The following is a 24,908-nucleotide window of genomic DNA, read 5'->3' as shown; positions in this document are numbered from 1 at the left end:
ATTCATTACAGCACAGGAGGCCTTTCTGCCCATCGAGTCCATGCTAGTTCTCTACAGACCAATCTAGTTAGTCCCATTTCTCACTCTATCCTCACACCCCTGCATGTTTATTTCTCTGAACTCCCCATCCAGTTTCTCTTATAAATCATTCATTGTCTCCGATCCCACCACCCTCAGAAGCAGCGAGCTCCAGGTCATTACCACTCACTGTGTAAAATGTTTCTTCCTCACACACCCCTGTGTCTCTTGTACAAAACCTTACATCTGAATCCCCTAACCTTTGTACCATCAGCCAATGGGAGCATCTTTTCTTTGTCTACCTTATCTAAACCTCTCACCATCTTGTCCACCTCTATCAGATCTACCCTCAATCTCCTTTACTCCAAGGAGAACAGCCCCAGCTTCTCGACTCTCACTTTGTAGCTAAAATCCCTCATCCCTGGAACCATTCTGGGAAATCACCTCTCAAGGACCCTCACATCCTTCCTAAAGTGTGGTGACCAGAGCTGGGTGCAATTCTCTAGTTGTGGCCTAACCAGAGCTTTATAAAAGTTCAGCATAACTTCCCTGCTTTTGGTGAGGTGAGAGTGACTGCCTTTGACATCAAGGCAGCATTTGACTGAGTGTGACATCAAGGAGCCTGAGCAAAACTGGAGTCAATGGGAATCAGGGGGAAAATTCCCTACTGATTGGAATCATACCGAGCACAAAGGAAGATGGTTATGTCTGTTGGAAGTCAGTCATCTCAGCTTCAGGATATCACTGCAGGAGTTCCTCAGGGTAGTGTCCTCAGCCCAACCATCTTCAGCTGCTTCATCAATGACCTTCCTTCCATCACAAGGTCAGAAGTAGGGATGTTCACTGATGATTGCACAATGTTCAGCACCATTCGCGACTGTTCAGATACTGAAGTAGTCCATGTCCAAATGCAGCAAAACCTGGTTAATATCCAGGCTTGGACTGACAAGTGGCAAGTAACATTTGCGCTACACAAGTTCCAGGCAATGATCATCTCCAACAAGAGAGAATCTAACCATCGCCCCTTGACATTAAATAGCATTACGCTGAATCCCCCACTATCTACACCCTGTGGCTTACCATTGACCAGAAACTGAACTGAACTGGACTAGTCATATAAATACTGTGGCTACAAGAGCAGGTCAGAGGCTGGGAATTCTGAGGTGAATAACTCACCTCTTGACTCCCCAAAGCCTGCCCACCATCTACAAGACACAAGTCAGGACTGTGATGGAATACTCTCCACTTGCCTGGATGAGTACAGCTCCCACAACACTCAAGAAGCTTGACAGCATCCAGGACAAAGCAGCTCACTTGATTGGCACCACATCCACAAACATTCACTCCCTCCACCACCAACACATAGTAGCTGCAGTGTGTACCATCTACAAGATGCACTGCAGGAATTCACCAAGGTTCCTTCAACAGCACCTTCTAATCCCACGACCACTACCATCTACAAGGACATGGGCAGCAGATAGATGGGAACACCACCACCTGGAAGTTCCCTCCAAGTCACTCAACATCCTGACTTGGAAATATATTGCCGTTCCTTCACTGTCGCTGGGTCAAAATCTGGAAACTCTCTCCCTAACAGCACTGTGGGTGTACCTACAGCACAGGGACCGCAGCAATTCAAGAAGGTAGTTCATGACCACCTTCTCAAGGGCAACTAGGGATGGACAATAAATGCTGGTCCAGCCAGCGAACCCCACATCTCGTGAAAGAGCAAAAAAAATCAATGCCTCTGTTTATGAATTCCATGCATTGCTAAATGCTAATCTCTCAACATGTCCTGTCATCTTCAAAGATCTATGCACATGGACCCCAGGTGCCTCTGTCCCTGTCAAGTCTTTGGAACTATGACATTAAGTCAATATTGCCTCTCCCTATCCTTTCTTTGAAAATGCACCATCTTACTTCTTTTAAATGCCAGCTGCCACTTGTCTGCCCATTCTGTTAGTCCTTTCATGTCTTGTTGCTGTTGATTGGTATCATTGTCACTCTTTGCCACACCTCCAAGTATGGTATCATTGACAAGTTTTGAAATTTTTCTTTATAGTCAAATATCCAAGTGGTTTATTTATTTATATCAAGAAAAGAGTGGTCCTAGCTGTGACCTTTGGAACCTAATGATTAATGATTTAGATGAGGGAACTAAATGTAATATCTCCTAATTTGCAGATGACACAAAGCTGGGTGGAATGGTGAGCTGTGAGGGGGATGCAGAGATGCTTCAGTGTGATTTGGACAAGCTGAGTGAGTGGGAAAATGCATGGCAGGTGCAGTATAATGTGGATAAATGTGAGGTTATCCACTTTGGTAGCAAAAACAGGAAGGCAGATTATTATCTGAATGGTTATAAATTGAGAGAGGGGAATGTGCAACGAGACCTGGGTGTCCTCGTACACCAGTTGCTGAAGGTAAGCATGCAGGTGCAGCAGGCGGTAAAGAAGGCAAATGGTACATTGGCCTTCATAGCGAGAGGATTCGAGTGCAGGAGCAGGGATGCCTTGCTGCAATTATACAGGGCCTTGGTGAGACCACACTTGGAATATTGTGTGCAATTTTGGTCTCCTTACCTGAGTAAGGATGTTCTTGTTAAAGAGGGAGTGCAGCGAAGGTTTACCAGACTGATTCCTGGGATGGCAGGACTGACGTATGAGGAGAGATTGAGTCGGTTAGGATTGTATTCGCTGGAGTTCAGAAGAATGAGGTAGGATCTCATAGAAACCTATAAAATTCTAACAGGACTAGACAGGGTAGATGCAGGAAGGATGTTCCCGATGGTGGGGGAGTCCAGAACCAGGGGTCACAGTCTGAGGATACGGGGTAGACCATTTAGGACTGAGATGAGGAGAAATTTCTTCACCCAGAGAGTGGTGAGCCTGTGGAATTCGCAACCACAGAAAGTAGTTGAGGCCAAAACATTGTGGCCAGAATTTTTCTGTCGCTAGTTGGGGGTGGGGCCTGCTCGCCGACGCGAAAATGACATGGGACGACATTGGGAGGAACCCCCGACGTCATCCCGCCCCATTTAAATATTGAGGAAGGCGGGTGGACAGGGAAATCAGCTGTCCGCCCGCCGACCTGTCAATGGCCAATTGAGGCCATTGACAGGATAATTAGGCCAATTAAAGGCCCTGCCCGTCCAACCTTAAGGCTGGCGGATAGGCCAGGAACCCCAGCGAGCTTCTGATAATACATGAAACTTTATCCACTGGATGAGGTTTCATGTCTGTTTTAAAAAACTTTAATAAACTTTATGTGATATTTATTAACATGTCCCATCTCATGTGACATTGTCACATGAGGGGGACATGTTAATAATTTTTTTATTTTTCAATTTTTTATAAAACTTTCAGCGCTCTCCCTGAGGCAGCACTTAGTCTCAGGGAGCAGTGCGCTCTTTCGCGCCCATGTGCTACCCATCGGGCAGCCCGCCCACTCAAAATGGCAGCGAGGCCCCTTTTGGCGGCGGCGATCGGCTGCCCACCTGCCGCCGAGCCGGTGGGGCCCACCCGCCCATCGAGGGCTAAATTCTGCCCTGTATGTTCCTAAGAAGGAGTTAGATATAGCTCTTGGGGCGAAGGGATCAAAGGATATGGGGAGAAAGCAGAGGCAGGCTATCAGCCATGATCATAATGAATGGCGGAGCAGGCTCAAAGGGCCATATGGCCTATTCCTATTTTCCAGGTTTCTGTGTTTCTATGAACACCACTGTCTACCATCCTCCAATCTGAGAAACAACCATTTAACACTTCTGTTATCATCTGAACTGATGTAAGGTCACTCACCCTGAAATATTAGCTCAGTTTCTCTCCACAGATGCCATCTGACCTGCTGAACTTTTCCATATTTTTTGTTTTTTATATCTGTGAATATTAAGCACCCAATCCTTAACATTTTCGAGCCATGTGTCTGTTACTGCTACTATTCTCACATGGCTATTTGTGCTTGTAGCTCACCAGCCTTATTCATCATATTTTGTGTTTTACACACATGCATTCTAAACCTGTCTTTGAATCCCTGTAGTCCTTCTTTGTCTACTCCTGTCTAACATGGTACTACTTCCTTCTCGAGTACTACCAACACTCATTTCTTGTGCACTTTTTCATCTTTTCTACTTCTATATGTTGGTGCCCATCCCCTTTCCAATTTAGTCGAAACCCTCCTCATCCACAAGAATGAACCTCCCAGTCAGGACATTGGTCCCAGTCATATTGAGGTGCAACTCATCCCTTATGAACAGATGTCTCCCATCCCAAGAGTCTGAAACCTTCTCTGCTGCACCATTCTTTAGGCCTTGCATTGATCCTCTCTATTTTCCTATTTTTGCTCTCACTCTTGCGCCTCACTGGGAGTAATCCAGACATTATTACCACCTTCCAGGTTCTACTTTTTAATTTCTTCTCTAGCTCCTGAAAGTCCTGAAAGTGGTCCATACCCCGAAGATTACTGTGCTTTCTGCCTCTTCCCACTCTTCCAGGTGGCCATCCATGATCTTGAACTCTCTGTGCCTGTGGGGTGCCAACTCCTGGAACATACGATGCAGGAAATTCCCATTTTCTCTGATGCTCCAGCTGTGCCTCAGGCTCGGATACCCTGACTCGAGCTCAAGCAGCTGGAGATACTTCCTACACACCTGGTCACCCAAGACATATGAAATATCTTGAAGTTCACACAAAGTGCAGGAAATGCAAATGACAGGTCACAGATACCATTCATAGAATCTAGTTCATACCATGTTTATACAATTGATTTTAATTAATGCCTCGAGATTTCAGCTCTCAGTTTTCGCTATCTCCAGAAAGCTTTCTGATATGTCTTTCACTTCAACTGCAGATTGCTCCAATGAGTCAACATTGAAACCTGATTGTAGTGTTCGCAATCCTCAGAAACAACATGTTGTCACAGAGGTCATTAAATGAAGTGTTTGCCACCAAAATGGTGTGCAGTCTCTTTAACAAGCATGAACAGGCAATTTAACTGTCAATCATTCTCTTAACAAATTCTCTCCAATGGTCATTCTAGCTCCTGTTTCTTTACCATGAAGGTGCGATGTACTAAATCAGGGTTTAACACATCTGAAGATCCCAGACTCGCTGCCTCAGAGTTTCTTTAGCATCTAAAGTACCTGTGGCCAAAATTGCCCCCAAAGCCATGACACCTGAAAATATGATTCCCTCTTCCAATTGGGGCATGAAATGTAAAATAAAAATGTCATCTGCCTGTCCCTCATACCTCATTCTCCACATCCACAAGCTCATGATGAGTCATGGGTGAACACACTGGCTCTGAATTATGTTGGGGGGAAGTGAATCTCCCCAACTCAGCACTGATTGCTGCAGATAGTGTTGTAAATAATGAAACTGGCAGGAGCTCGGGAGCAGGGAGAGAGGAGAATGATGAGGAGAAGGGAGAGGGATGTTGGGCATGTTGCAGAGTTAATTACTGCACTGACCTGTATAACTACAACTGGTCCATTCTAACATAAACAGGAAAACTGCAGAATGCCTGAGTGAGGAAATAAGTGACTGGGACGACGACAAGGATGAGTGATTAATGTATAATTTTAGTAATAGAGTATAATAAATACAGGCAGAGGGATCAATTATCTATAGTAAAGGTTGGCTGTTTAGGTAAACAAGCTTAACTGGGTTACACCTGTGAAGAATTCCATGGCTTCTATCTAACACCTGCTACACATGTGGTTGTCAGATGCAGGAACAGGACTCTCCTGTTTAATTTGGTTTACTCTAAAGTTGGCAGCACCGTATGTGATTGGAATGTATCGGGATGGTTCAATAGGGCACAGTTACTGTGTGAATATTTTACGCTCTGATATAGAACACTAAAAGCTACAGAGACATCAAGCAGACAAGAGAGCCGTGAGAGTTGTGTCCTTAGTGTGGAACCAGGAGACACTCACACATCACTCCGCAATTTGGTGATGTTCACGTAGTTGGGGTTTGGTAAAGTGCAATTGTCAGTGTGAAGGTTGTGGTCAGGGGGGTCTCGAACACCTCCCATACCCTCCCCGGTCTCTGTATACTCTGACTTGCAGATGCTGGAAGTGCTGTTACTCTTCTTTAGCTCAGTGGTGGATGGGATGTTTGGACAACTCTTCACATGCAGGTATTGGGCCTGTTCCTCGTTCTCTGTTTCTCGGTGATAGAAATAGTTAAAGTTGGAGACAATAACGGGCACGGGGAGTGCGATGGTCAATACCCCCGCGATGGCGCACAGGGAGCCAACCATTTTGCCCCCGATAGTTATGGGATACATGTCTCCATATCCCACTGTTGTCATGGAAACAACTGCCCACCAGAAAGCATCAGGGATGCTGTCAAAGTATGAAGCTGCTTCATCGGCCTCAGCGAAGTAGACAGCGCTGGAGAAGAGAATGACTCCGATGAAGAGGAAGAAGATTAGGAGACCCAGTTCCCTCATGCTGGCCTTCAGGGTCTGCCCAAGGATCTGCAGCCCTTTGGAGTGTCTGGACAGCTTGAAGATCCGAAAGACCCTGACCAAGCGGATGACCCTCAGGATGGCCAGAGACATGGCCTGCTGTCCTTGCTGCTGCCCGTTGCCCGCTTGTTGCTGCTGCTCAGCCAGCTCGGTGCCCAGAGTGATGAAGTAGGGGGTGATGGCCACGATATCAATAATGTTCATGATATTTCTAAAGAAGCTGGGTTTGCTGGGTGAAGCGAATAACCTGATCAGAAACTCAAAGGAGAACCAGATGATGCAGAGAGTCTCGACAATGAAGAAAGGATCAGCAAATGTAGGGGAGTGATAGGGAGCAGTGGCGTTGTTATACTGAGGTCTCCCTCCAGCTGTATTTTCTTTGTCATCTCGGAAGACAGGCAGAGTTTCAAGACAGAAGCTGACAATGGAGATGAGAATGACCATGACTGACACAATGGCGATAACTCGAGCTGGACCTGAACTCTCGGGGTACTCAAAGAGCAGCCAGATCTGGCGCTGGAATTCATTCTCGGGTAAAGGCCTCTCCTCCTCCTTAATAAAACCCTCATCCTCTCTGAATATCTCCATGGCTTCCTCCCCCAGCTCATAGAACCGTATCTCCTCCGAGAAAATATCCAGGGGCACATTGACAGGTCTGCGCAATCTCCCTCCGGACTGGTAGTAATAAAGGATGGCATCAAAACTCGGTCGGTTCCTGTCGAAGAAATACTCATTTCTCAGGGGGTCAAAGTAGCCCATCCTCTTCTTGGGATCCCCGAGCAAGGTGTCAGGGAACTGGGCCAAGGTCCTCAGCTGGGTCTCGAAGCGAAGGCCCGAGATGTTGATCACCACCCGCTCACAGCACTCGTGATCCTGCTCTGGTTCATACAGATCGTGAGGCTGGACAGGGAGTGCAGCCAACTCATCAACATTGTCACCATGGGCCACTGTCATTTTGTTGACGGGACCAAAGTTTTCCTCAGTAGGGAGCTACAAACAAAGGTCCGAATGAAGCTGGGAGTTGGTGGTCCTGGATATGAGATGCTCTGGTAATGAAGGATAGGGGGACTGGAATACCTCAGAATCCCACACTGCCAGAATTCTCCAGTTGCCTGAACTGTAAAAGTAGATTTCGAACTTGCAGTGGGACCGTGGAGTTAGTGGGTCATGAAGTTTACAGATCCTGCAGGAACCGGATTCTGTAGTTAGGAGAATAGATACTTGCACTGTTTTGCTCAGATAGCAATTATTGGAATTCCTTTAATCTCCTAATTTGAGGCTCGCGATAGAGATTTCAGAATCCATCCTCTAAACGCTGTACTCTGTATTCCAAGAGCTGGAGAAATCACTTGCAGCTTTGAGATACTCTGATAAGGGGTGTGTTGACCTAACTCAGTGTCCAACAACAGAAAGGTTCAACAGCAAAATAGGAATTCCTTCTGTTCACAGGAACTGTGACATAACCTGCATCAACACAAGAAGAAAAAACAATTAACTAGACTGTTAACTCAGACAGAAGAGACATGCAGAGAGCAGGGGGATGAAGGAGAGAGGGATAGACAGTGGGAAGGGTGCAGGAGAGAGGGATAGAGAACAGAAAAGGTGTAGAAGAGAGGGATCGAGGGCAGGAAGAGTACAGGAGAGAGGGATAGAGAGCAGAGAAGGTGCAGGCAAGAGGGATAGAGAGTGGGAAGGGTGCAGGAGAGAGGGATAGAGAGTGGGAAGGGTGCAGGAGAGAGGGATAGAGGGCGGGAAGGGTGCAGGAGAGGGGGATAGAGAAAGAGGTGCAGGAGAGAGGGGCAGAGAGTGGAGAGAATCACAGAATCACACAGTGCAGAAGAGGCCCTTCGGCCCATTGAGTCTGCACTGACACGTGAGAAACACCTGACCTACCTACCTAATCCCATTTACCAGCACTTGGCCCATAGCCTTGAATGTTATGACGTGCCAAATGCTCATCCAGGTACTTTTTAAAGGATGTGAGGCAACCCGCCTCCACCACCCTCCCAGGCAGCGCATTCCAGACCATCACCACCCTTCAGGTAAAAAAGTTTTTCCTCACATCCCCCCTAAACTTCCTGCCCCTCACCTTGAACTTATGTCCCCTCGTGACTGACCATTCAACTAAGGGGAACAGCTGCTTCCTATCCACCCTCATAGTCTTGTACACCTCGAACAGGTCACCCCTCAGTCTTCTCTGCTCCAACGAAAACAACCCAAGTCTATCCAACCTCTCTTCATAACTTAAATGTTTCATCCCAGGCAACATCCTGGTGAATCTCCTCTGCACCCCCTCTAGTGAAATCACATCCTTCCTATAATGTGGCTACCAGAACTGCACACAGTACTCCAGCTGTGGTCTCACCAAGGTTCTGTACAACTTCAACATGACCTCCCTACTTTTGTAATCTATGCCTCGATTGATAAAGGCAAATGTCCCATATGCCTTTTTCACCACCCCGCTAACATGCCCCTCCAGGTGGAGGAGAGAGGGATAGAGAGCGGAGAGAGTGGAGGGGAAAGGGATGGAGAATAGGAAAGATGCAGGAGGGAGGGACGGTGTTATGCTTTAGGCTATCAGGTTCGCTTTGTCCAGCGAACTCTAGCTGTGCCCTTGATATTAACGCATTAATTGGTGCTTGAAACAATACAGGCAGAGAGACTGATTGACTAAACAAACACTGGGGGTTTATTGGGACTAAGAACAGAACACTAACACCATGTGTGCTTCTTCAATCACCTCCAGCTCCAGACCTACAGTTACCAAAGTCGCCTGTGCTGTGTAGCGATTGGTCAATACAGTCACATGGTCAAGTAACTACTTTCCGTTAAAGGTACATAGCACTCCATTTTACCACAGAGAGAGTGTGGTAAGGGTGCCGGTAAGAGGGATGGAGAGCGGGGAGCGTGCGGGAGATGGATAGAGAGCAAGGTGGGTGAAGAAATGTGGGATAATGGGTGGGGAGGATGAAGGAAAGAGGGATAGAGATCAGAGAGGGTGAAGGAGAGAGGGATAGAGAGTGGGGAGGGTGAAGGAGAGAGGGATAGAGATCAGGGAGGGTGAAGGAGAGAGGGATAGAGAGTGGGAGAGTGAAGGAGAGAGGAATAGAGGGTGGGGAGGGTGAAGGAAAGAAGGATAGAGAGCGAGGAGGGTGCAGGAGAGAGGGTAGAGATTGGTGATAGTGAAAGAGTGAGGGATAGAGAGCAGCGTGGGTGAAGGAGTGACTGATAAAGAGTGGGAAGGGTGAAGGAGAGAGGGTTGGAGGGTGGGAAGGGTGAAGGAAAGAGGGATAGAGTGCGGGGAGGGTGCAGGAGAGAGGGACATAAAGCAGGGTGGGTGAAGGGGAGAAGAAGAGTGAGCATGGAGGGTGAAGGAGAGAGGAATAGGGAGTGGGAGGGGTAAAGGAAAGAGGGAAAGAGAGCCGGAACTGTGCAAGAGAGGGGGATAGAGAGTGGGGTGGGTGAAGGACAGAAGGATGGAGAGTGGGATGGGGGTGAAGGAGAAGGGATAGAGAGTGGAGGGAGTGAAGGACAGGGGGATAGGGAGTAGGGAGGGTGAAGGAGAGACAGATAGATAGCAGAGAGGTAAAAGGAGATAGGGATAGAGAGCGGGGAGAGAGAAAGACTGAGGGAAAGAGGTTGGGAAGGTAAAGGAGAGGGAGATGGAGAGTGAGGTGGGTGAAGGAGAGAGAGGTGGAAAGAGGAGAGGGTGAAGGAGAGAGGGATAGAGAGTGGGAAGGGTGAAAGAGAGAGGGATAGAGAGTTGGGAGGGCAGGGAGAGGGATAGAGAGTCTGAAGGGTGAAGGAAAGAAGGATAGAGAGAGGGAAGAGTGAAGGAGAGAGGAGTAGAGTGTGGGAAGGGTGAAGGAGTGAGAGATAGAGAGGGGGAATGTGAAGGAAGGAGGAATAGGGAGTGAGGAGGGTGAAGGAGAGAGGGTTAGAGAGTGGGTTGGATGAGTAAGAGAGGGATAGAGTGTGGGGCAGGTGAAGGAAAGAGCGATAGAGAGTGGGAAGAGCTGGGACGGTGCAGGAGAGAGGGATAAAGAAGAACTGAGGGATAGAGAGCAGGGAGTGTACAGGAAAGAGGCATAGAGAGCGGGGAGTGTGCAGGAGAGAGGGATAGAGAGCGGGGAGTGTGCAGGAGAGAGGGATAGAGAGCGGGGAGTGTGCAGGAGAGAGGGATAGAGAGGATGGAGTGTGCAGGAAAGAGGCATAGAGAGCGGGAAGTGTGCAGGAGAGAGGGATAGAGAGCGGGGAGTGTGCAGGAGAGAGGGATAGAGAGCGGGGAGTGTGCAGGAGAGAGGGATAGAGAGCAGGGAATGTGAAGGAGAGAGGGATATAGAGCGGGGAGGGTGAAGGAGAGAGGTATAGAGAGCAGGGAGTGTGCAGGAAAAAGGGATAGAGAGAGGGGAGTGTGCAGGAGAGAGGGATAGAGAGCGCAGAGGTTGAGGGTGAGAGGGATAGAGAGTGGGGAGGGTGAAGGAAAGAGGGATAGAGAGCAGGGAGTGTGCGGGAGAGAGGGATAGAGCAGGGAGTGTGCAGGAAAAAGGGATAGAGAGCGGGGAGTGTGCAGGAGAGAGGGATAGAGAGCGAGGAGTGTGCAGGAGAGAGGGATAGAGAGCACAGAGGTTGATGGTGAGAGGGATAGAGAGGAGGAGGATGAAGGAGTGAGGGATAGAGAGTAGGGAGAATGAGGGAGAGAGAGAGATAGAGAGTGGCGTAGTGAAAGACAGAGGGATAGAGAGTACAAAGTCTTAAGGAGGGGGGAATAGAGAGCTGGGACAGTGCAGGAGAGAGGGATAGAGACTGGGGGTGGTGAAAGAGAGGGGGATAGAGAGTGAGGAGGGTGAAGGAGGGAGGGATAGAGAGTGGAGAGTTTGAAGGACAGAAGGATGGAGAGTGGAGAAGGTGACGGAGGAGGGGTAGCGAGAGGGGAGAAAGAAGGGATTAGAGATAGAGACTGGGGAGGGTGAAGGAGAGGGTTAGAGATTGGGGAGACTGAAGAAGTGAGGGATAGAGAGCGCGGAGATTGAAGAAGAGAGGGATAGAGAGGTGGGACAATGAAGGAGCGAGGATAGAGTGGGGAAGGTGAAGGAGAGAGGGAAAAAGAGCAGGGAGGGGGAAGCAGAGAGAGATAGAGATCAGGGAGGGTGAAAGACTGATGGATAAAGAGTGGGGAGGATGAATGAAAGGGGGTTAGAGAGCGGTAAGGGTGTAGGAGAGAGGGATAGAGAGCCGGGTCAGTTAAAGAGTGAGGAATAGAGAGTGCTGAAGGTGAAGGAATGCGGGACAAAGAGTGTGGAGGGTGAAGGAGAGAAAGATAGAGAGTGGGTAGGATGAATGAAAGAGGGTTGGAGAGCAGGCAGGGTGAAGGACAGAGCGGCATGGGTGAAGGAGTTAGGGACAGATAGTGGGGAGGGTGAAGGGAAGAGAAATAGAGAGTGGGGAGGGTGAATGAGAGAAGGATAGAGAGTGGGGAGGGTGCAGGAGAGAGGGATAGAGAATGGGGACGATGAACAAAAGAGGTATAGAGAGCAGAGAGGCCGAAGGGGAGAGGGATAGTGAGCGGGTAGGCTGAAGGAAAGAGGGATAGAGAGCAGTGTGGGTGAAGGTGTGAGGGACAGAAAGTGGGGAGTGTGAGAGAGAGGGATAGAGAGTGAGGAGGTTGAAGGGGAGAGGGAAAGCTAACAGGGAGGGTGAAGGAGAGAGGATTAGAGAGTGGGGTGAGAGAAGGACTGAGGGATAGAAAGTAGGGAGGGCGAAGGAGAGAGGAATGGAGAGTCTGAAGGGTGAAGGAAAGAGGGATAGAGAGCAGGGAGGATGAAGGAGGGAGGGATAGAGAGTGGGGGTGGTGAAGGATAGTGGTATAGAGAGTGGTGTGGTTGAAGGAGTAAGGGATAGAGATTGGGGAGTGTGAAAGAGGGAGGGATAGAGATTGGGGAGGGTAAAGGAGAGACGGATAGAGAGTGGGGAGGGTGAATGAGTGAGGGATAGAGAACGGGGAGGATGAAAGAGTGAGAGTTAGAGAGTGGAGAGGGTGAAGGAGAGAGGGATAGAGAGTGAGGAGGGTGAAAAAGAGAGGGATAGAAAGCAGGGAGAGAGAAGGGCTGAGAGATAGAGAGTGGGGAGGGTGAAGGAGAGATGGATAGAGAGTGGGGAGGGTGATTGAGTGAGGGATAGAGAACGGGGAGGATGAAAGAGTGAGAGTTAGAGAGTGAGGAGGGTGAAAAAGAGAGGGATAGAAAGCATGGAGGTTGAAGAAGAGGTGGATAAAGAGGTGGGAAGACGAAGAAGTGAGGATTACAGAGTGGGGAGGGTGAAGAACAGAGGGATAGAAATCCGGTAGATTGAAGGAGAGGGATAGAGAGCGGGAAAGCTGAAGGAAAGTGCGATACAGGGTGGGGAGTGTGCAGGAGAGAGGGTTAGATAGTGGAGAGTGTGATGGAGAGAGCGATACAGAGCGGGGAGTGTGAAGGACTGAGGGATAGAGAGCGGGGAGAGAGAAGGACTGAGGAATAGAGAGGGGGCATATGAAGGAGAGAGGGATAGAGTGTGGGGAGTGTGAAGGAGAGAGGGATAGAGAGTGGGGAGAGAGAAGGACTGAGGAATAGAGAGTGGGGATGTGAAGGAGAGAGGGATAGAGAGTGGTGAGTGTGAAGGAGAGAGGGATAGAGAGCGGGGAGTGTGAAGGAGAGAAGGATAGAGAGTGGGGAGGGTGAAGGAGAGAGAGAAAGAGTGGGCAGGGTGATGGAAAGAGGGTAGAGGGTGGGGAGCATGAACGGCAGAGGGTTATAGAGCGGTGACGGTGAAGGAGAGAGGGATAGAGAGTGGCATGGGTGAAGGAGAGAGGGATAGAGAGTGGGGAGAGAAAAGGAGAGAGGGACATAGAGCCAGGTCGGTGAAGGAGTGTGTGATAAAGAGTGCTGAAGGTGAAGGAGAGCAGGACAGAGAGCGGGGAGGTTGAAGAAGAGAAGGATAGAGAGTGGGGAGGTGAACGAAAGAGGGTTAGAGAGCGGGCAGGGTGAAGGAGTGAGGGATAGAGAGTGGGGAGAGAGAAGGACTGAAGGATAGAGAGGGGTTTGAAGGAGAGAGGGATGGAGAGCAGGGAGGGTGAAGGAAAAGGGGATAGAGGGTGGATGAAGGAGAGAGGGATAGAGAGCGGTGTGGGTGAAGGAGTGAGGAATAGAGAGGGGGGAGGGTGAAGGAGAGAGGGACAGAGAGCACAGGAGTGCTGTGATTGGCTGGAGTAGAACGCTTCAGTTGGAGATTGGTGATTGAGGGAGTTTATGGGTTAAATTAAGGGTTAAATTCTATCTGAAGTCTAGTCTCTCTTTAATTTAGCAATTAACTAAAAGTTCTTGTTAGGGTTGGAAGGTGAGTTTTCGACTGGAGAGGAGAGGCCAGCAACAGTGGTATAAAAGGGCATGATAACAAAGGCCGAGACTGGAGAGGAGAGGCATACCCTCAAGGCCTTCAGGCAGTGCAGTTGGAAGTGATGCCACAACTCAAAAAGTGACGCAACGCAGGGGAGGCAGCTGATTGGAAAAGTAGAGTTAGGTGAGTACTTCTACTACTTTTTCTACGAATTAAACTGCTGCAGTCCATTAGCGTAAATAAAATAAGGTGAGGACTTTGGACTGTAGTGAGAATGTTTGGGGTGGAATAAGGCCCCTAACGTAGTTAGAATTCTTTAAAGGGAGTAACTAACAAGCTTACTCAGAAGGGAAGTCATGGCAGCAGAGCTCTCACCCATGATATACTCCTCATGCACTATGTGGGAAGTCATAGACACTTCCAGTGTCCCTGGCGACCATGTGTGCAGGAAGTGTGTCCAGCTGCAGCTACTGGCTAACTGCATTTCGGAGCTGGAGCTGCAGGTGGATTCACCTTGGAGCATCTGCGATGCTGAGATTGTCATGGACAGCATGTTCAGTGAGGTGGTCACACTGCAGGCAAAGAATGAACAGGCAGAAGAGGATGGGTAACCACCAGGTAGAGTGAAGGAAGGCAGGTAGTGCGGGAGTCCCCTGTGGCCGTCCCCCTCTCTAACAGATATATTGTTTTGGATACTGTTGGGGCAGACGACTTCTCAGGGGAAAGCAGCAGGAGCCAAGTCCATGACACCATGGGTAGCTCTGCTGCACAAGAGGGGGGGAAGAAGGCCTATCGTGATAGGGGATTCAATAGTAAGGGGAACGGACAGGGGTTTCTGTGGCCTCAAAAGAGACTCCAGGATGGTATGTTGTCTCCCTGGTGCCAGGGTCAAGGATGTCTCGGAGAGGCTGCAGGGCCTTCTGAAGGGGGAGGGTGAACAGCCAGTGGTCGTGGTACATATTGGTGCCAAAGACATAGGTTAAAAAAAGGGATGAGGTCCTACAAGCTGAATATAGGGAGTTAGGACATAAATTGAAAAGTAGGACCTCAAAGGTAGTAATCTCAGGATTACTACCAGTGCCATGTGCTAGCGAGTAGAAATAACAGGATATATCAGATAAATACATGGCAAAAGAAATGGTGTAGGGGGGAGGGATTCAGATTGCTGGGACATTGGGGCTGGTTCTGGGGAAGTACAAACAGGGCAGGTTGCATCTGGGCAGGACTGGAATCAATGCTCTCGGAGGGCGGGGGTGCGTTTGCTGGTGCTGTCGGGGAGGGTTTAAACTAGAATGGTAGGGGGATGGGAACCTGAACAGGGAGACAGAGGAGGAGGAAGCAAGGATAGAAACGATAGACAGAAAAGTAAGAAGCAAAAAAGTGGAAGGCAGAAAAAACAAGGGTGAGAAACAAATGGGGTCATAGTGCAAAATAAAGCTAAGATGACTAACAAGGTTAAAAAGACAAGTCTAAAGGCAATGTATCTTAATGTGCGGAACATTTGCAATAAGGTAGATGAATTAACAGCACAAATAGATATAAACGTTTATGATATAGTTGCAACTATGGAGACATGGCTGCAGGGTGATCAAGGATGGGAACTGAACATCCAGGGGTATTGAATATTTAGGAATGACAGAAAAATAGGGAAAGGAGGTGGGATAGCACTGTTAGTAAAGGAGGAAATCAATACAATAGTGTAGTGAGGAAGGATATTGGCTCAGAAGATCATGATGAGGAATCTGTTTGGGTGAAGATAAGAAACATGAAGGGGCAGAAAACTTTGGTGGGGGTTGTCCCCCAAACAGTAACAGAGATGTAAGGGAAGGCATTAAACAGCAAATTAGAGATACATGCAATAAGGGGTAATCATGGGTGACTTTAATCTACCTATAGATTGGACAAACCAAACTAGCAATAATACTGTGGAGGAGGATTTCCTGGAGTGTGTACGTGATGGTTTTTTAGACTAATACGTTGAGAAACCAACTATAGAGCAGGCTATCCTAGACTGGGTATTGTGCAATGCGAAAGGGTTAATTAACAATCTTGTTGTGAGGGGTCCCTTGGGGAAGAGTGACCATAAAATGATAGAATTGTCCCTGAAGATGAAGAGTGAGGGAGTTGAATCCGAAACTAAGATCCTGAATCTAAATAAAGGGAACTACGAGGGTATGAGGCACGAGTTGACAATGATGGATTGGAGAACCTTAATAAAAGGGTTGACAGTGGGTAGGCAATGGCTAATATTTATGGAACATTTGCATGAATTACAACAATTATTCATTCCTGTCTGGCGCAAAAGTAAACCAGGAAAGGTTGCTCAACCATGGCTTACAAAGTAAATTAGGGATAGTTTTAGATCCAAAGAGGAGACATAAAATTGCCAAAAAAAGCAGCAAGCCTAAGGATTGAGCGCAGTTTAGAATTCAGCAAAAGTGGACAAAAAGATTGATTAAGAAGGAGAAAATGGAGTATGAAAGTAAACTTGCAAGCAACATAAAAACTGACTGTAAAAGCTTCTATAAATATGTGAAGAGGAAAAAGATGAGCAAAGACAAATGTAGGTCCCTTATAGTCAGAAATGGGGGAAATTATAATGGGGAACAAAGAAATGGCAGAACAATTGAACACATATTTTGGTCCTGTCTTCACAAAAGAGGACACAAATAATTTCCCAGAATGTTTGGGAACCAAGGGTCTAGTAAGAGGAAGAAATTGAATAAAATCAGTATTAGTAAAAAAAATGGTGCTAGATAAATTAATAGGGTTAAAGGCTGAAAAATCCCCAGGGCCTGATAATCTACATCCCAGTGTACTAAAGGAAGTGGCCCTGGAAATATTGCAGCATTGGTGGCCATCTTCCAAAATTCTATAGAATCTGGATGTAGAGCGGGGTAGGAGAAAGAATGAGGGATAGAGAGTGGAGAGGGTGAAGGAAAGAGCGATAGAGAGTGAGGAGGGTGAAGAGGATCAGGATAGAGAGCAGGGCGGGTTAAGGAGAAAGGGATAGAGAGCAGGGAGAGAAAAGGACTGAGGAATAGAGAGGGGGAGGGTAAAGGATAGAGGGATAGAGTGTGCGCAGGGTGAAGGAGAGAGGAATAAAGTGTGGGCAAAGTGAAAGAGAGAGGGATATTGGGGGGTGGGTGAAGGAGAGCAGGATAGAGAGCAGGGAGAGAGAAGGACTGAGGGATAGAGAGTGGCAAGTGTGAAGGAGAGAGGGATAGAGAGCGTGATGGGTGAAGGTGAGAGAGATAGAGTCATAGAGTCATAGAGGTCTAAAGCACAGAAAAAGGCCCTTTGGCCCATCAAATCTGCGCCAGTCAAACAAGTACCTAACTATTCTAATCCCATTTTCCAGCACTAGGCCCATAGCCTTCTATGCCATGACATTGCAAGTGCACATCCAAATTATTCTTAAATGTTATGAGGGTTCCTGCCTCTACCACTCTTTTAGACAGTGAGTTCCAGATTCCCACCACCCTCTGGGTGAAAAAATTATTCCTCACATCCCTCTAAACCTTCTGCCCCTTACTTTAAATCTTTGTCCCCTGGTCATTGATTCCTCCACCAAGGGGAAAAGTTCCTTCCTGTCTACACTATCTATGCCCCTCATAATTTTATACACCTCAATCATGTACCCCCTCAAGCTCCTCTTCTCTAAGGCAAATAACCCCAGTCTATCCAATGTCTCCTCATAACTAAAACTCTCCAGCCCAGGCAACATCCTGGTAAATCTCCTCTCCACTCTCTCTAGTGCAATCACATCCTTCCCATAATGCGGATTCCAGAACAGCACGCAATACTATAACTGTGGCCTAACCAGCGTTTTATACAGTTCCAGCATAACCTCCCTGCTCTTATATTCTATGCCTCGGCTAATAAAGGCAAGTATCCCACATGCCTTCTTAACCACCTTATCTACCTGTCCCACTACCTTAAGGGACCGGTGGACATGCACACCCTCTGATCCTTGGTGCTTCCCAGGGTCCTACCGTTCATCGTGTATTCCCATGCCTTGTTTGTCCTGCCCAAGTGCATCACCTCACACTTATCCAGATTAAATCCCATTTGCCAATGATCAGCCCATCTGACCAGCCCATCTATATCCTCCTGTAATCTAAGGCTATCCTCCTCATTATTTACCACCCCAACAATTTTCGTGTCATCCGCAAACTTACTGATCAATCCTCCTACCTTCAAGCCTAAATTGTTTATACATACCACAAACAGCAAGGGACCCAACACCGATCCCTGTGGAACCCCACTGGACACAGGCATCCAGTCACAAAAACACCCCTCGGCCATCACCCTCTACTTCCTGCCACTCAGCCAATTCTGGATCCAATAGAGTGGGATATGGAGTGGGCAGGGTGAAGGAGAGAGGGATAGAGAGTGGAGACGGTGAAGGAGAGAGGGCTAGAGAGCAGGGAGGTTGAAGGATAGAGGGGTAGAGAGCGCAGAGGTTGAAGGAGAGAGGGAAAGAGAGCAGGGAGGATGAAGGAAAGAGGGATAGCGAGCAGAGACGGTGAAGGAGAGAGTGGTAGGGAGCAGGAAGAGTGAAGGAAAGAGGGATAGAGTGCGGGAAGGGTGCAGTAGAGAGGGATATAGGGCAGAGTCAGTGAAGGACTGAGAGATAGAGATTAGGGTGGGTGAAGGAGAGAGGGATAGAGAGTGCGTTGAGCAAAAGAGTGAGGGATAGAGGGTAGAGAGCATGAAGAAGAGAGGGATGGAGAGCAGGAAGAGAGAAGGAGAGAGGGATGGAGAGTGGGGTGGGTGAAGGAGAGAGGGATAGAGTGGGGAGGGTGAAGGATGGAGGGTAGAGGGTGCGGAGGTTTAAGGAAAGGAGGATAGAAAGCAGAGACAGTGAAGGAGAGAGGGATAGAGAGCAGGTTGGATGAAGAAGAGAGGCATAGAGAACGGGGACTGTGAAAGAGAGAGGGAGAGAGAGCGTGTGGGCGCAGGAAAGAGAGATAGAGTGTGGGGAGGTTGAAGGAGAGAGGGATGGAGAGCGTGGTAGAGAGCGGGGATGTTGAAGGAGAGGGGTATAGAGCAAGGTGAACAAAAGAGTGAGGGATAGAGGGTAGAGAGGCTGAAGGAGAGCGGGACAGAGAGTGGGGGTGTAAAGGAAGGAGGGATAGAAAGCAGGGAGGGTTAAGGAGAAAGGGATAGAAAGCACGTGGGTGCAGGAGAGAGAGATAGAGTGTGGGGAGGATGAAGGAGAGGGGGATAGGGACTGGAGGGGGTGAAGGAGAGAGGGATAGAGAGCAGGGAGCATGAAGTAGTGAAGGATAGAGAACATGGAGGGTGAAGCAGTAAGGGATTGAGAGCGGGTTGGGTGAAGGTAAGAGGGATATAGAGGGGTTGGTAAAGGAGAGAGGGATGGAGAGTGGGTGGGTGGAGCAGTGAAAGACAGAGGGGGGAGGGTGAAGGAGAGCAGGATGGGGACTGGGAGAGAGAAGGGCTGAGGGATAGAGATTGGGAAGGGTGAAGGAAAGGAATGGAGAGTGGGGTTTCTGAATGAGTGAGGGATAGAGTGGGGAGGGTGATGGAGAGCGGGATAGAGAATGGGGAGGGTGACGGAGAGTGGGATAGAGAGTGGAGAGGGTGAAGTAGAGTGGGATAGAGAGTGGGGAGAGTGATGGAGTGAAGGATAGTGAAGGTAGAGGGTGAAGCATTGAGGGCTTGAGAGCGGGGTGGGTGAAGGAGAGAGGGATAGAGAGTGGAGACGGTGAAGGAGAGAGGGCTAGAGAGCAGGGAGGTTGAAGGATAGAGGGGTAGAGAGCGCAGAGGTTGAAGGAGAGAGGGAAAGAGAGCAGGGAGGATGAAGGAAAGAGGGATAGCGAGCAGAGACGGTGAAGGAGAGAGTGGTAGGGAGCAGGAAGAGTGAAGGAAAGAGGGATAGAGTGCGGGAAGGGTGCAGTAGAGAGGGATATAGGGCAGAGTCAGTGAAGGACTGAGAGATAGAGATTAGGGTGGGTGAAGGAGAGAGGGATAGAGAGTGCGTTGAGCAAAAGAGTGAGGGATAGAGGGTAGAGAGCATGAAGAAGAGAGGGATGGAGAGCAGGAAGAGAGAAGGAGAGAGGGATGGAGAGTGGGGTGGGTGAAGGAGAGAGGGATAGAGTGGGGAGGGTGAAGGATGGAGGGTAGAGGGTGCGGAGGTTTAAGGAAAGGAGGATAGAAAGCAGAGACAGTGAAGGAGAGAGGGATAGAGAGCAGGTTGGATGAAGAAGAGAGGCATAGAGAACGGGGACTGTGAAAGAGAGAGGGAGAGAGAGCGTGTGGGCGCAGGAAAGAGAGATAGAGTGTGGGGAGGTTGAAGGAGAGAGGGATGGAGAGCGTGGTAGAGAGCGGGGATGTTGAAGGAGAGGGGTATAGAGCAAGGTGAACAAAAGAGTGAGGGATAGAGGGTAGAGAGGCTGAAGGAGAGCGGGACAGAGAGTGGGGGTGTAAAGGAAGGAGGGATAGAAAGCAGGGAGGGTTAAGGAGAAAGGGATAGAAAGCACGTGGGTGCAGGAGAGAGAGATAGAGTGTGGGGAGGATGAAGGAGAGGGGGATAGGGACTGGAGGGGGTGAAGGAGAGAGGGATAGAGAGCAGGGAGCATGAAGTAGTGAAGGATAGAGAACATGGAGGGTGAAGCAGTAAGGGATTGAGAGCGGGTTGGGTGAAGGTAAGAGGGATATAGAGGGGTTGGTAAAGGAGAGAGGGATGGAGAGTGGGTGGGTGGAGCAGTGAAAGACAGAGGGGGGAGGGTGAAGGAGAGCAGGATGGGGACTGGGAGAGAGAAGGGCTGAGGGATAGAGATTGGGAAGGGTGAAGGAAAGGAATGGAGAGTGGGGTTTCTGAATGAGTGAGGGATAGAGTGGGGAGGGTGATGGAGAGCGGGATAGAGAATGGGGAGGGTGACGGAGAGTGGGATAGAGAGTGGAGAGGGTGAAGTAGAGTGGGATAGAGAGTGGGGAGAGTGATGGAGTGAAGGATAGTGAAGGTAGAGGGTGAAGCATTGAGGGCTTGAGAGCGGGGTGGGTGAAGGAGAGAGGGATAGAGAGTGGGGTGGTAAAGGAAGGAGGGATAGAGAGCAGGGAGGGTTAAGGAGAGAGGGAGAGAGAGCGTGTGGGTGCAGAGAGGGATAAAGTGTGGGGAAGGTGAAGAAGAGAGGGATAGAAAGAGTGGTAGAGATCGGGGAGGTTGAAGGAGAGGGATATAGAGCAGGGTGAATGAAAGAGAGTCGAGAGGGTGAAGGAGAGAGGGATAGAATGAGGGTAAAGAAGAGAGGGATCGAGAGCAGGGAGGGTGAAGGAGTTAGGGGTACAGAATGCAGAGGGTGAAGGAGAGATGGATAGAGAGTGAAAAGGATGAAGGAGAGAGTGATAGAGTGAGGAGGGTGAAGGAGAGAGGGATCGAGGGCAGGGAGTGAAGGGGCTAGGGATAGAGAGTGGAGAGGGTGAAGGAGAGACGGATAGAGAGTAGGAGGGTGAAGGAGAGAGGGATAGAGTGAGGAGGATGAAGAAGAGGGATCAAGAGCAGGGAGGATGAAGAAGTTAGGGATAGAGAGTGGAGACAGTGAAGGAAAGAGGGACAGAGAGTGGGAGGGTGAAGGAGAGGGATAGAGAGAGGAGACAGTGAAGGAGAGAGGAATAGAGAGCGGGTTGAGTGAAGGAGAGAATGATAGAGAGTGGGGAGGTTGAAGGAGTGAAGGATAGAGAGTGGAGACGGTGAAGGAGAGAGCGATACAGAACAGGGAGGGTGAAGGAGAAAGGGATAGAGAGCAGGGTGGAGGAAGGAGAGGGATAGAGTGCGGGGAGACTGAAGGAGAGAGGCATGGAGAGTGGGGAGGATGAATGGAAAAGGGATAGAGAGGGCAGAGGGTGAAGCAGTGAGGGATTGAGAGCAGGGTGGGTGAAGGAGAGAGGGATAGAGAGTGGGGTGGTAAAGAAAGGAGGGATAGAGAGCAGGGAGGGTTAAGGAGAGAGGGAGAGAGAGCGTGTGGGTGCAGAGAGGGATAAAGTGTGGGGAAGGTGAAGAAGAGAGGGATAGAAAGAGTGGAAGAGATCGGGGAGGTTGAAGGAGAGGGATATAGAGCGGGGTGAATGAAAGAGAGTGGAGAGGGTGAAGGAGAGAGGGATAGAATGAGAGTAAAGAAGAGAGGGATCGAGAGCAGGGAGGGTGAAGGAGTTAGGGGTACAGAATGCAGAGGGTGAAGGAGAGATGGATAGAGAGTGAGGAGGGTGAAGGAGAGAGGGATCGAGGGCAGGGAGTAAAGGGGCTAGGGATAGAGACTGGAGAGGGTGAAAGAGAGACGGATAGAGAGTAGGAGGGTGAAGGAGAGAGGGATAGAGTGAGGAGGGTGAAGAAGAGGGATCGAGAGCAGGGAGGATGAAGAAGTTAGGGATAGAGAGTGGAGACAGTGAAGGAAAGAGGGATAGAGAGTGGGAGGGTGAAGGAGAGGGATAGAGAGTGGAGACAGTGAAGGAGAGAGGAATAGAGAGCGAGTTGAGTGAAGGAGAGCATGATAGAAAGTGGGGAGGTTGAAGGAGTGAAGGATGGAGAGTAGAGGCAGTGAAGGAGAGAGCGATACAGAACAGGGAGGGTGAAGGAGAAAGGGATAGAGAGCAGGGTGGGGGAAGGAGAGGAATAGAGTGCGGGGAGACTGAAGGAGAGAGGCATGGAGAGTGGGGAGGATGAACAGAAAAGGGATAGAGAGGGCAGAGGGTGAAGGAGAGAGGGACAGAGAGCAGCGCTGGTGAAGGTGTGAGGGATAGAGTGGAGAGGGTGAAGGAGAAAGTGATAGATAGCAGGGAGGGTGAAGGAGAGAGGGATAGAGAGTGGGGGAGGGCGTAGGAGAGAGGGATAGAGAGTGAGAAGGGTGAAGGAAAGGAGTATAGAAAGCAGAGATGGTGAAGGAGAGAGGAATAGAAAGCGGTAGAGAGAAGGACTGAGGAATAGAGAGTGGGGAGGGTGAAAGAGAGAGGGATGGAAAGTGGGGAGGGTGAAGGAGAGAGAGAGATAGAGAGCAGGTTGGGTGAAGGAGAGAATGATAGAGAGTGGGGAAGTTGAAGGAGAGAGGGATGGTGTGGTAAAATGGAGTGCTATGTACCTTTAATGGAATGTAATTACTTGACAATGTGACTGTATTGACCAATCGCTACACAGCACAGGCTACTTTGGTAACTGTAGGTCTGGAGCTGGAGGTGATTGAAGAAGCACACATGGCGTTAGTGTTCTGTTCTTAGTCCCAATAAACCCCCAGTGTTTGTTCAGTCAATCGGACTCTCTGCCTGTATTGTTTCAAGCACCAACTAATGTGTTAATATCAAGGGCACAGCTAGCGCTCGCTGGACAAAGTGAACCTGATAGCCTAAAGTATAAAAGACAGAGCAGGGAGAGAGAAGGAGTGAGAGGTAGAGAGCGGGGAGGGTGAAGGAGTGAGGTACAGAGAGTGGAATGGGTGAAGGGCAGAGGGTTAGTGAGTGGGGAGGGTGAAGGACAGAGGTATAGATAGGAGGGTGAGTGAAGGAGTGAGGGATAGATTGTAGGGACTGTGAAGGAGAGAGGGATAGAGAGCAGGGAGGGTGAAGGAAGGAGGGATAGATAGGAGGGTGGGTGAAGGAGTGAGGGATAGACAGCGGGGAGGATGCAGTAGAGAGCAATAGAGAGCAGGCAGGGTGAGGTGAGAGGAATATATAAGGTAGAGGTTGCAGAAGAGAGGGATAGAGAGCAAGGAGGGTGAAGGAGGAACTGATATATAGCAGAGAGGGTGAAGTTGAAAATGATGGATAGCAAGGAGGTTGTAGGAGAGAGTGGTAGATAGGAGAGAGATTGATGGAGAAAGGGATAGATAGCAGAGGGGGTGAAGGAGATGGTGATAGAGAATGGAGAGATTGAAGGAGAGTGTGATAAATAGCAGAGAAAATGAAAGAGAGAGTGATACATAGCAGAGAGAGTGAAGGAGAGAGTGATAGAGAGCAGAGAAGGTGAAGAAGAGAGTGATAGAGAGCAGAGAGGGTGAACGTGAGGATGCTGGATTGCAGAGAAGGTGAAGGAGAGAGTGGTAGAGAGCAGAGAGGGTGAAGGAGAGAGTGATGGAGAGCAGAGAGGGTGAAGGAGAAAGTGATGGATAGCAGAGAGTGTGAAGTAGAGAGCGATAGATAAGAGTGAGGCTGAAGTAGAGATAGCGAGTAAAAAGATTGAAGGAGTGAGTGATAGCTAGCAGAGAGCATTAGGGATAGAGTGATGGAGAGTAGAGACATTGAAGGAGAGTGATAGATAGCAGAGAGGGTGAAGGAGAGAGGGATAGATAGAAGAGGAGATGAAGAAGAAAGTGAAAGATAGGGAGATTGAAGGAGATAGTGATAGATAGCAGAGAGGGTGAAGGAGAGAGACGGAGAGTAAAGAGTGTGAAGGAGAAGATGATAGAGAGTAGAGAAGGTGAAGAAGAGAGTGATAGACAGCAGAGAAGGTGGAGAGAGCGATGCATAGCACAGAGGGTGAAGTAGAAAATGATAGATAGCAGAGAGCATCAGGGATTGAGTGATGGACAGTAGAGACATTGAAGGAGAGTGATAGATAGCAGAGAGGGTGAAGGTGAGGATGATGGATAGGAGAGAAGGTGAAGGAGAAAGTGATAGTTAGCAGAGAATGTTGGGGATAGAGCGATGGAGAGTAGACATATTGAAGGAGAGAGGGGTAGATAGCAGAGAGGGTGAAGGGGAGAGCGATAGATAGCAGAGGGGGTGAAGGAGAGAGTGACAGCAGCAAATGTGAAGGAGAGAGCGATGGAGAACAGTGAGATTGACAGAGAGAGCGATAGATAGCAGGGAGGGTAAAGGATAGAGTGCTAGATAACAGAGGTGGTGAAGGAGTGAGTGATAGATAGCAGAGAACGTTAGGGATTAAGTGATGGAGAGTAGACATATTGAAGGAGGGATAGATAGCAGAGAGGGTGGAGGTGGGAGTGAGAGATAGTGTGGGTGAAGGAAAGAGTGATAGACAGTAGAGAGGGTAAAGGGAAGAGTTATAGATAGCAGAGAGGGTGAAGGGAGGA

The 24,908-nt window shown here is 49.0% G+C and overlaps 1 protein-coding gene across 1 annotated transcript in view; it reads right to left on the bottom strand.

Annotated features, from left to right (window-relative positions):
• Nucleotides 1–3,376: 3,376 nt before the first annotated feature.
• The window catches only part of LOC144683651 (potassium voltage-gated channel subfamily A member 2-like), a 139,346-nt gene continuing 117,814 nt past the window's right edge, over nt 3,377–24,908 (bottom strand). Inside the window, exon 3 of the mRNA XM_078546900.1 lies at nt 3,377–7,953. Coding sequence (XP_078403026.1) covers nt 5,947–7,443 — 1,497 coding nt within the window. The 5' untranslated portion in view covers nt 7,444–7,953 and the 3' untranslated portion in view covers nt 3,377–5,946. The remainder of the gene's footprint in view (nt 7,954–24,908) is intronic.

This window comes from Cetorhinus maximus, chromosome 8 (genome assembly GCF_964194155.1).
Source record: "Cetorhinus maximus chromosome 8, sCetMax3.hap1.1, whole genome shotgun sequence".
NCBI classification, from domain to species: Eukaryota; Metazoa; Chordata; class Chondrichthyes; order Lamniformes; family Cetorhinidae; genus Cetorhinus; species Cetorhinus maximus.
The sequence above is the reverse complement of the archived record's forward strand: the minus strand, read 5'-3'. Positions and strand labels throughout refer to the sequence as shown.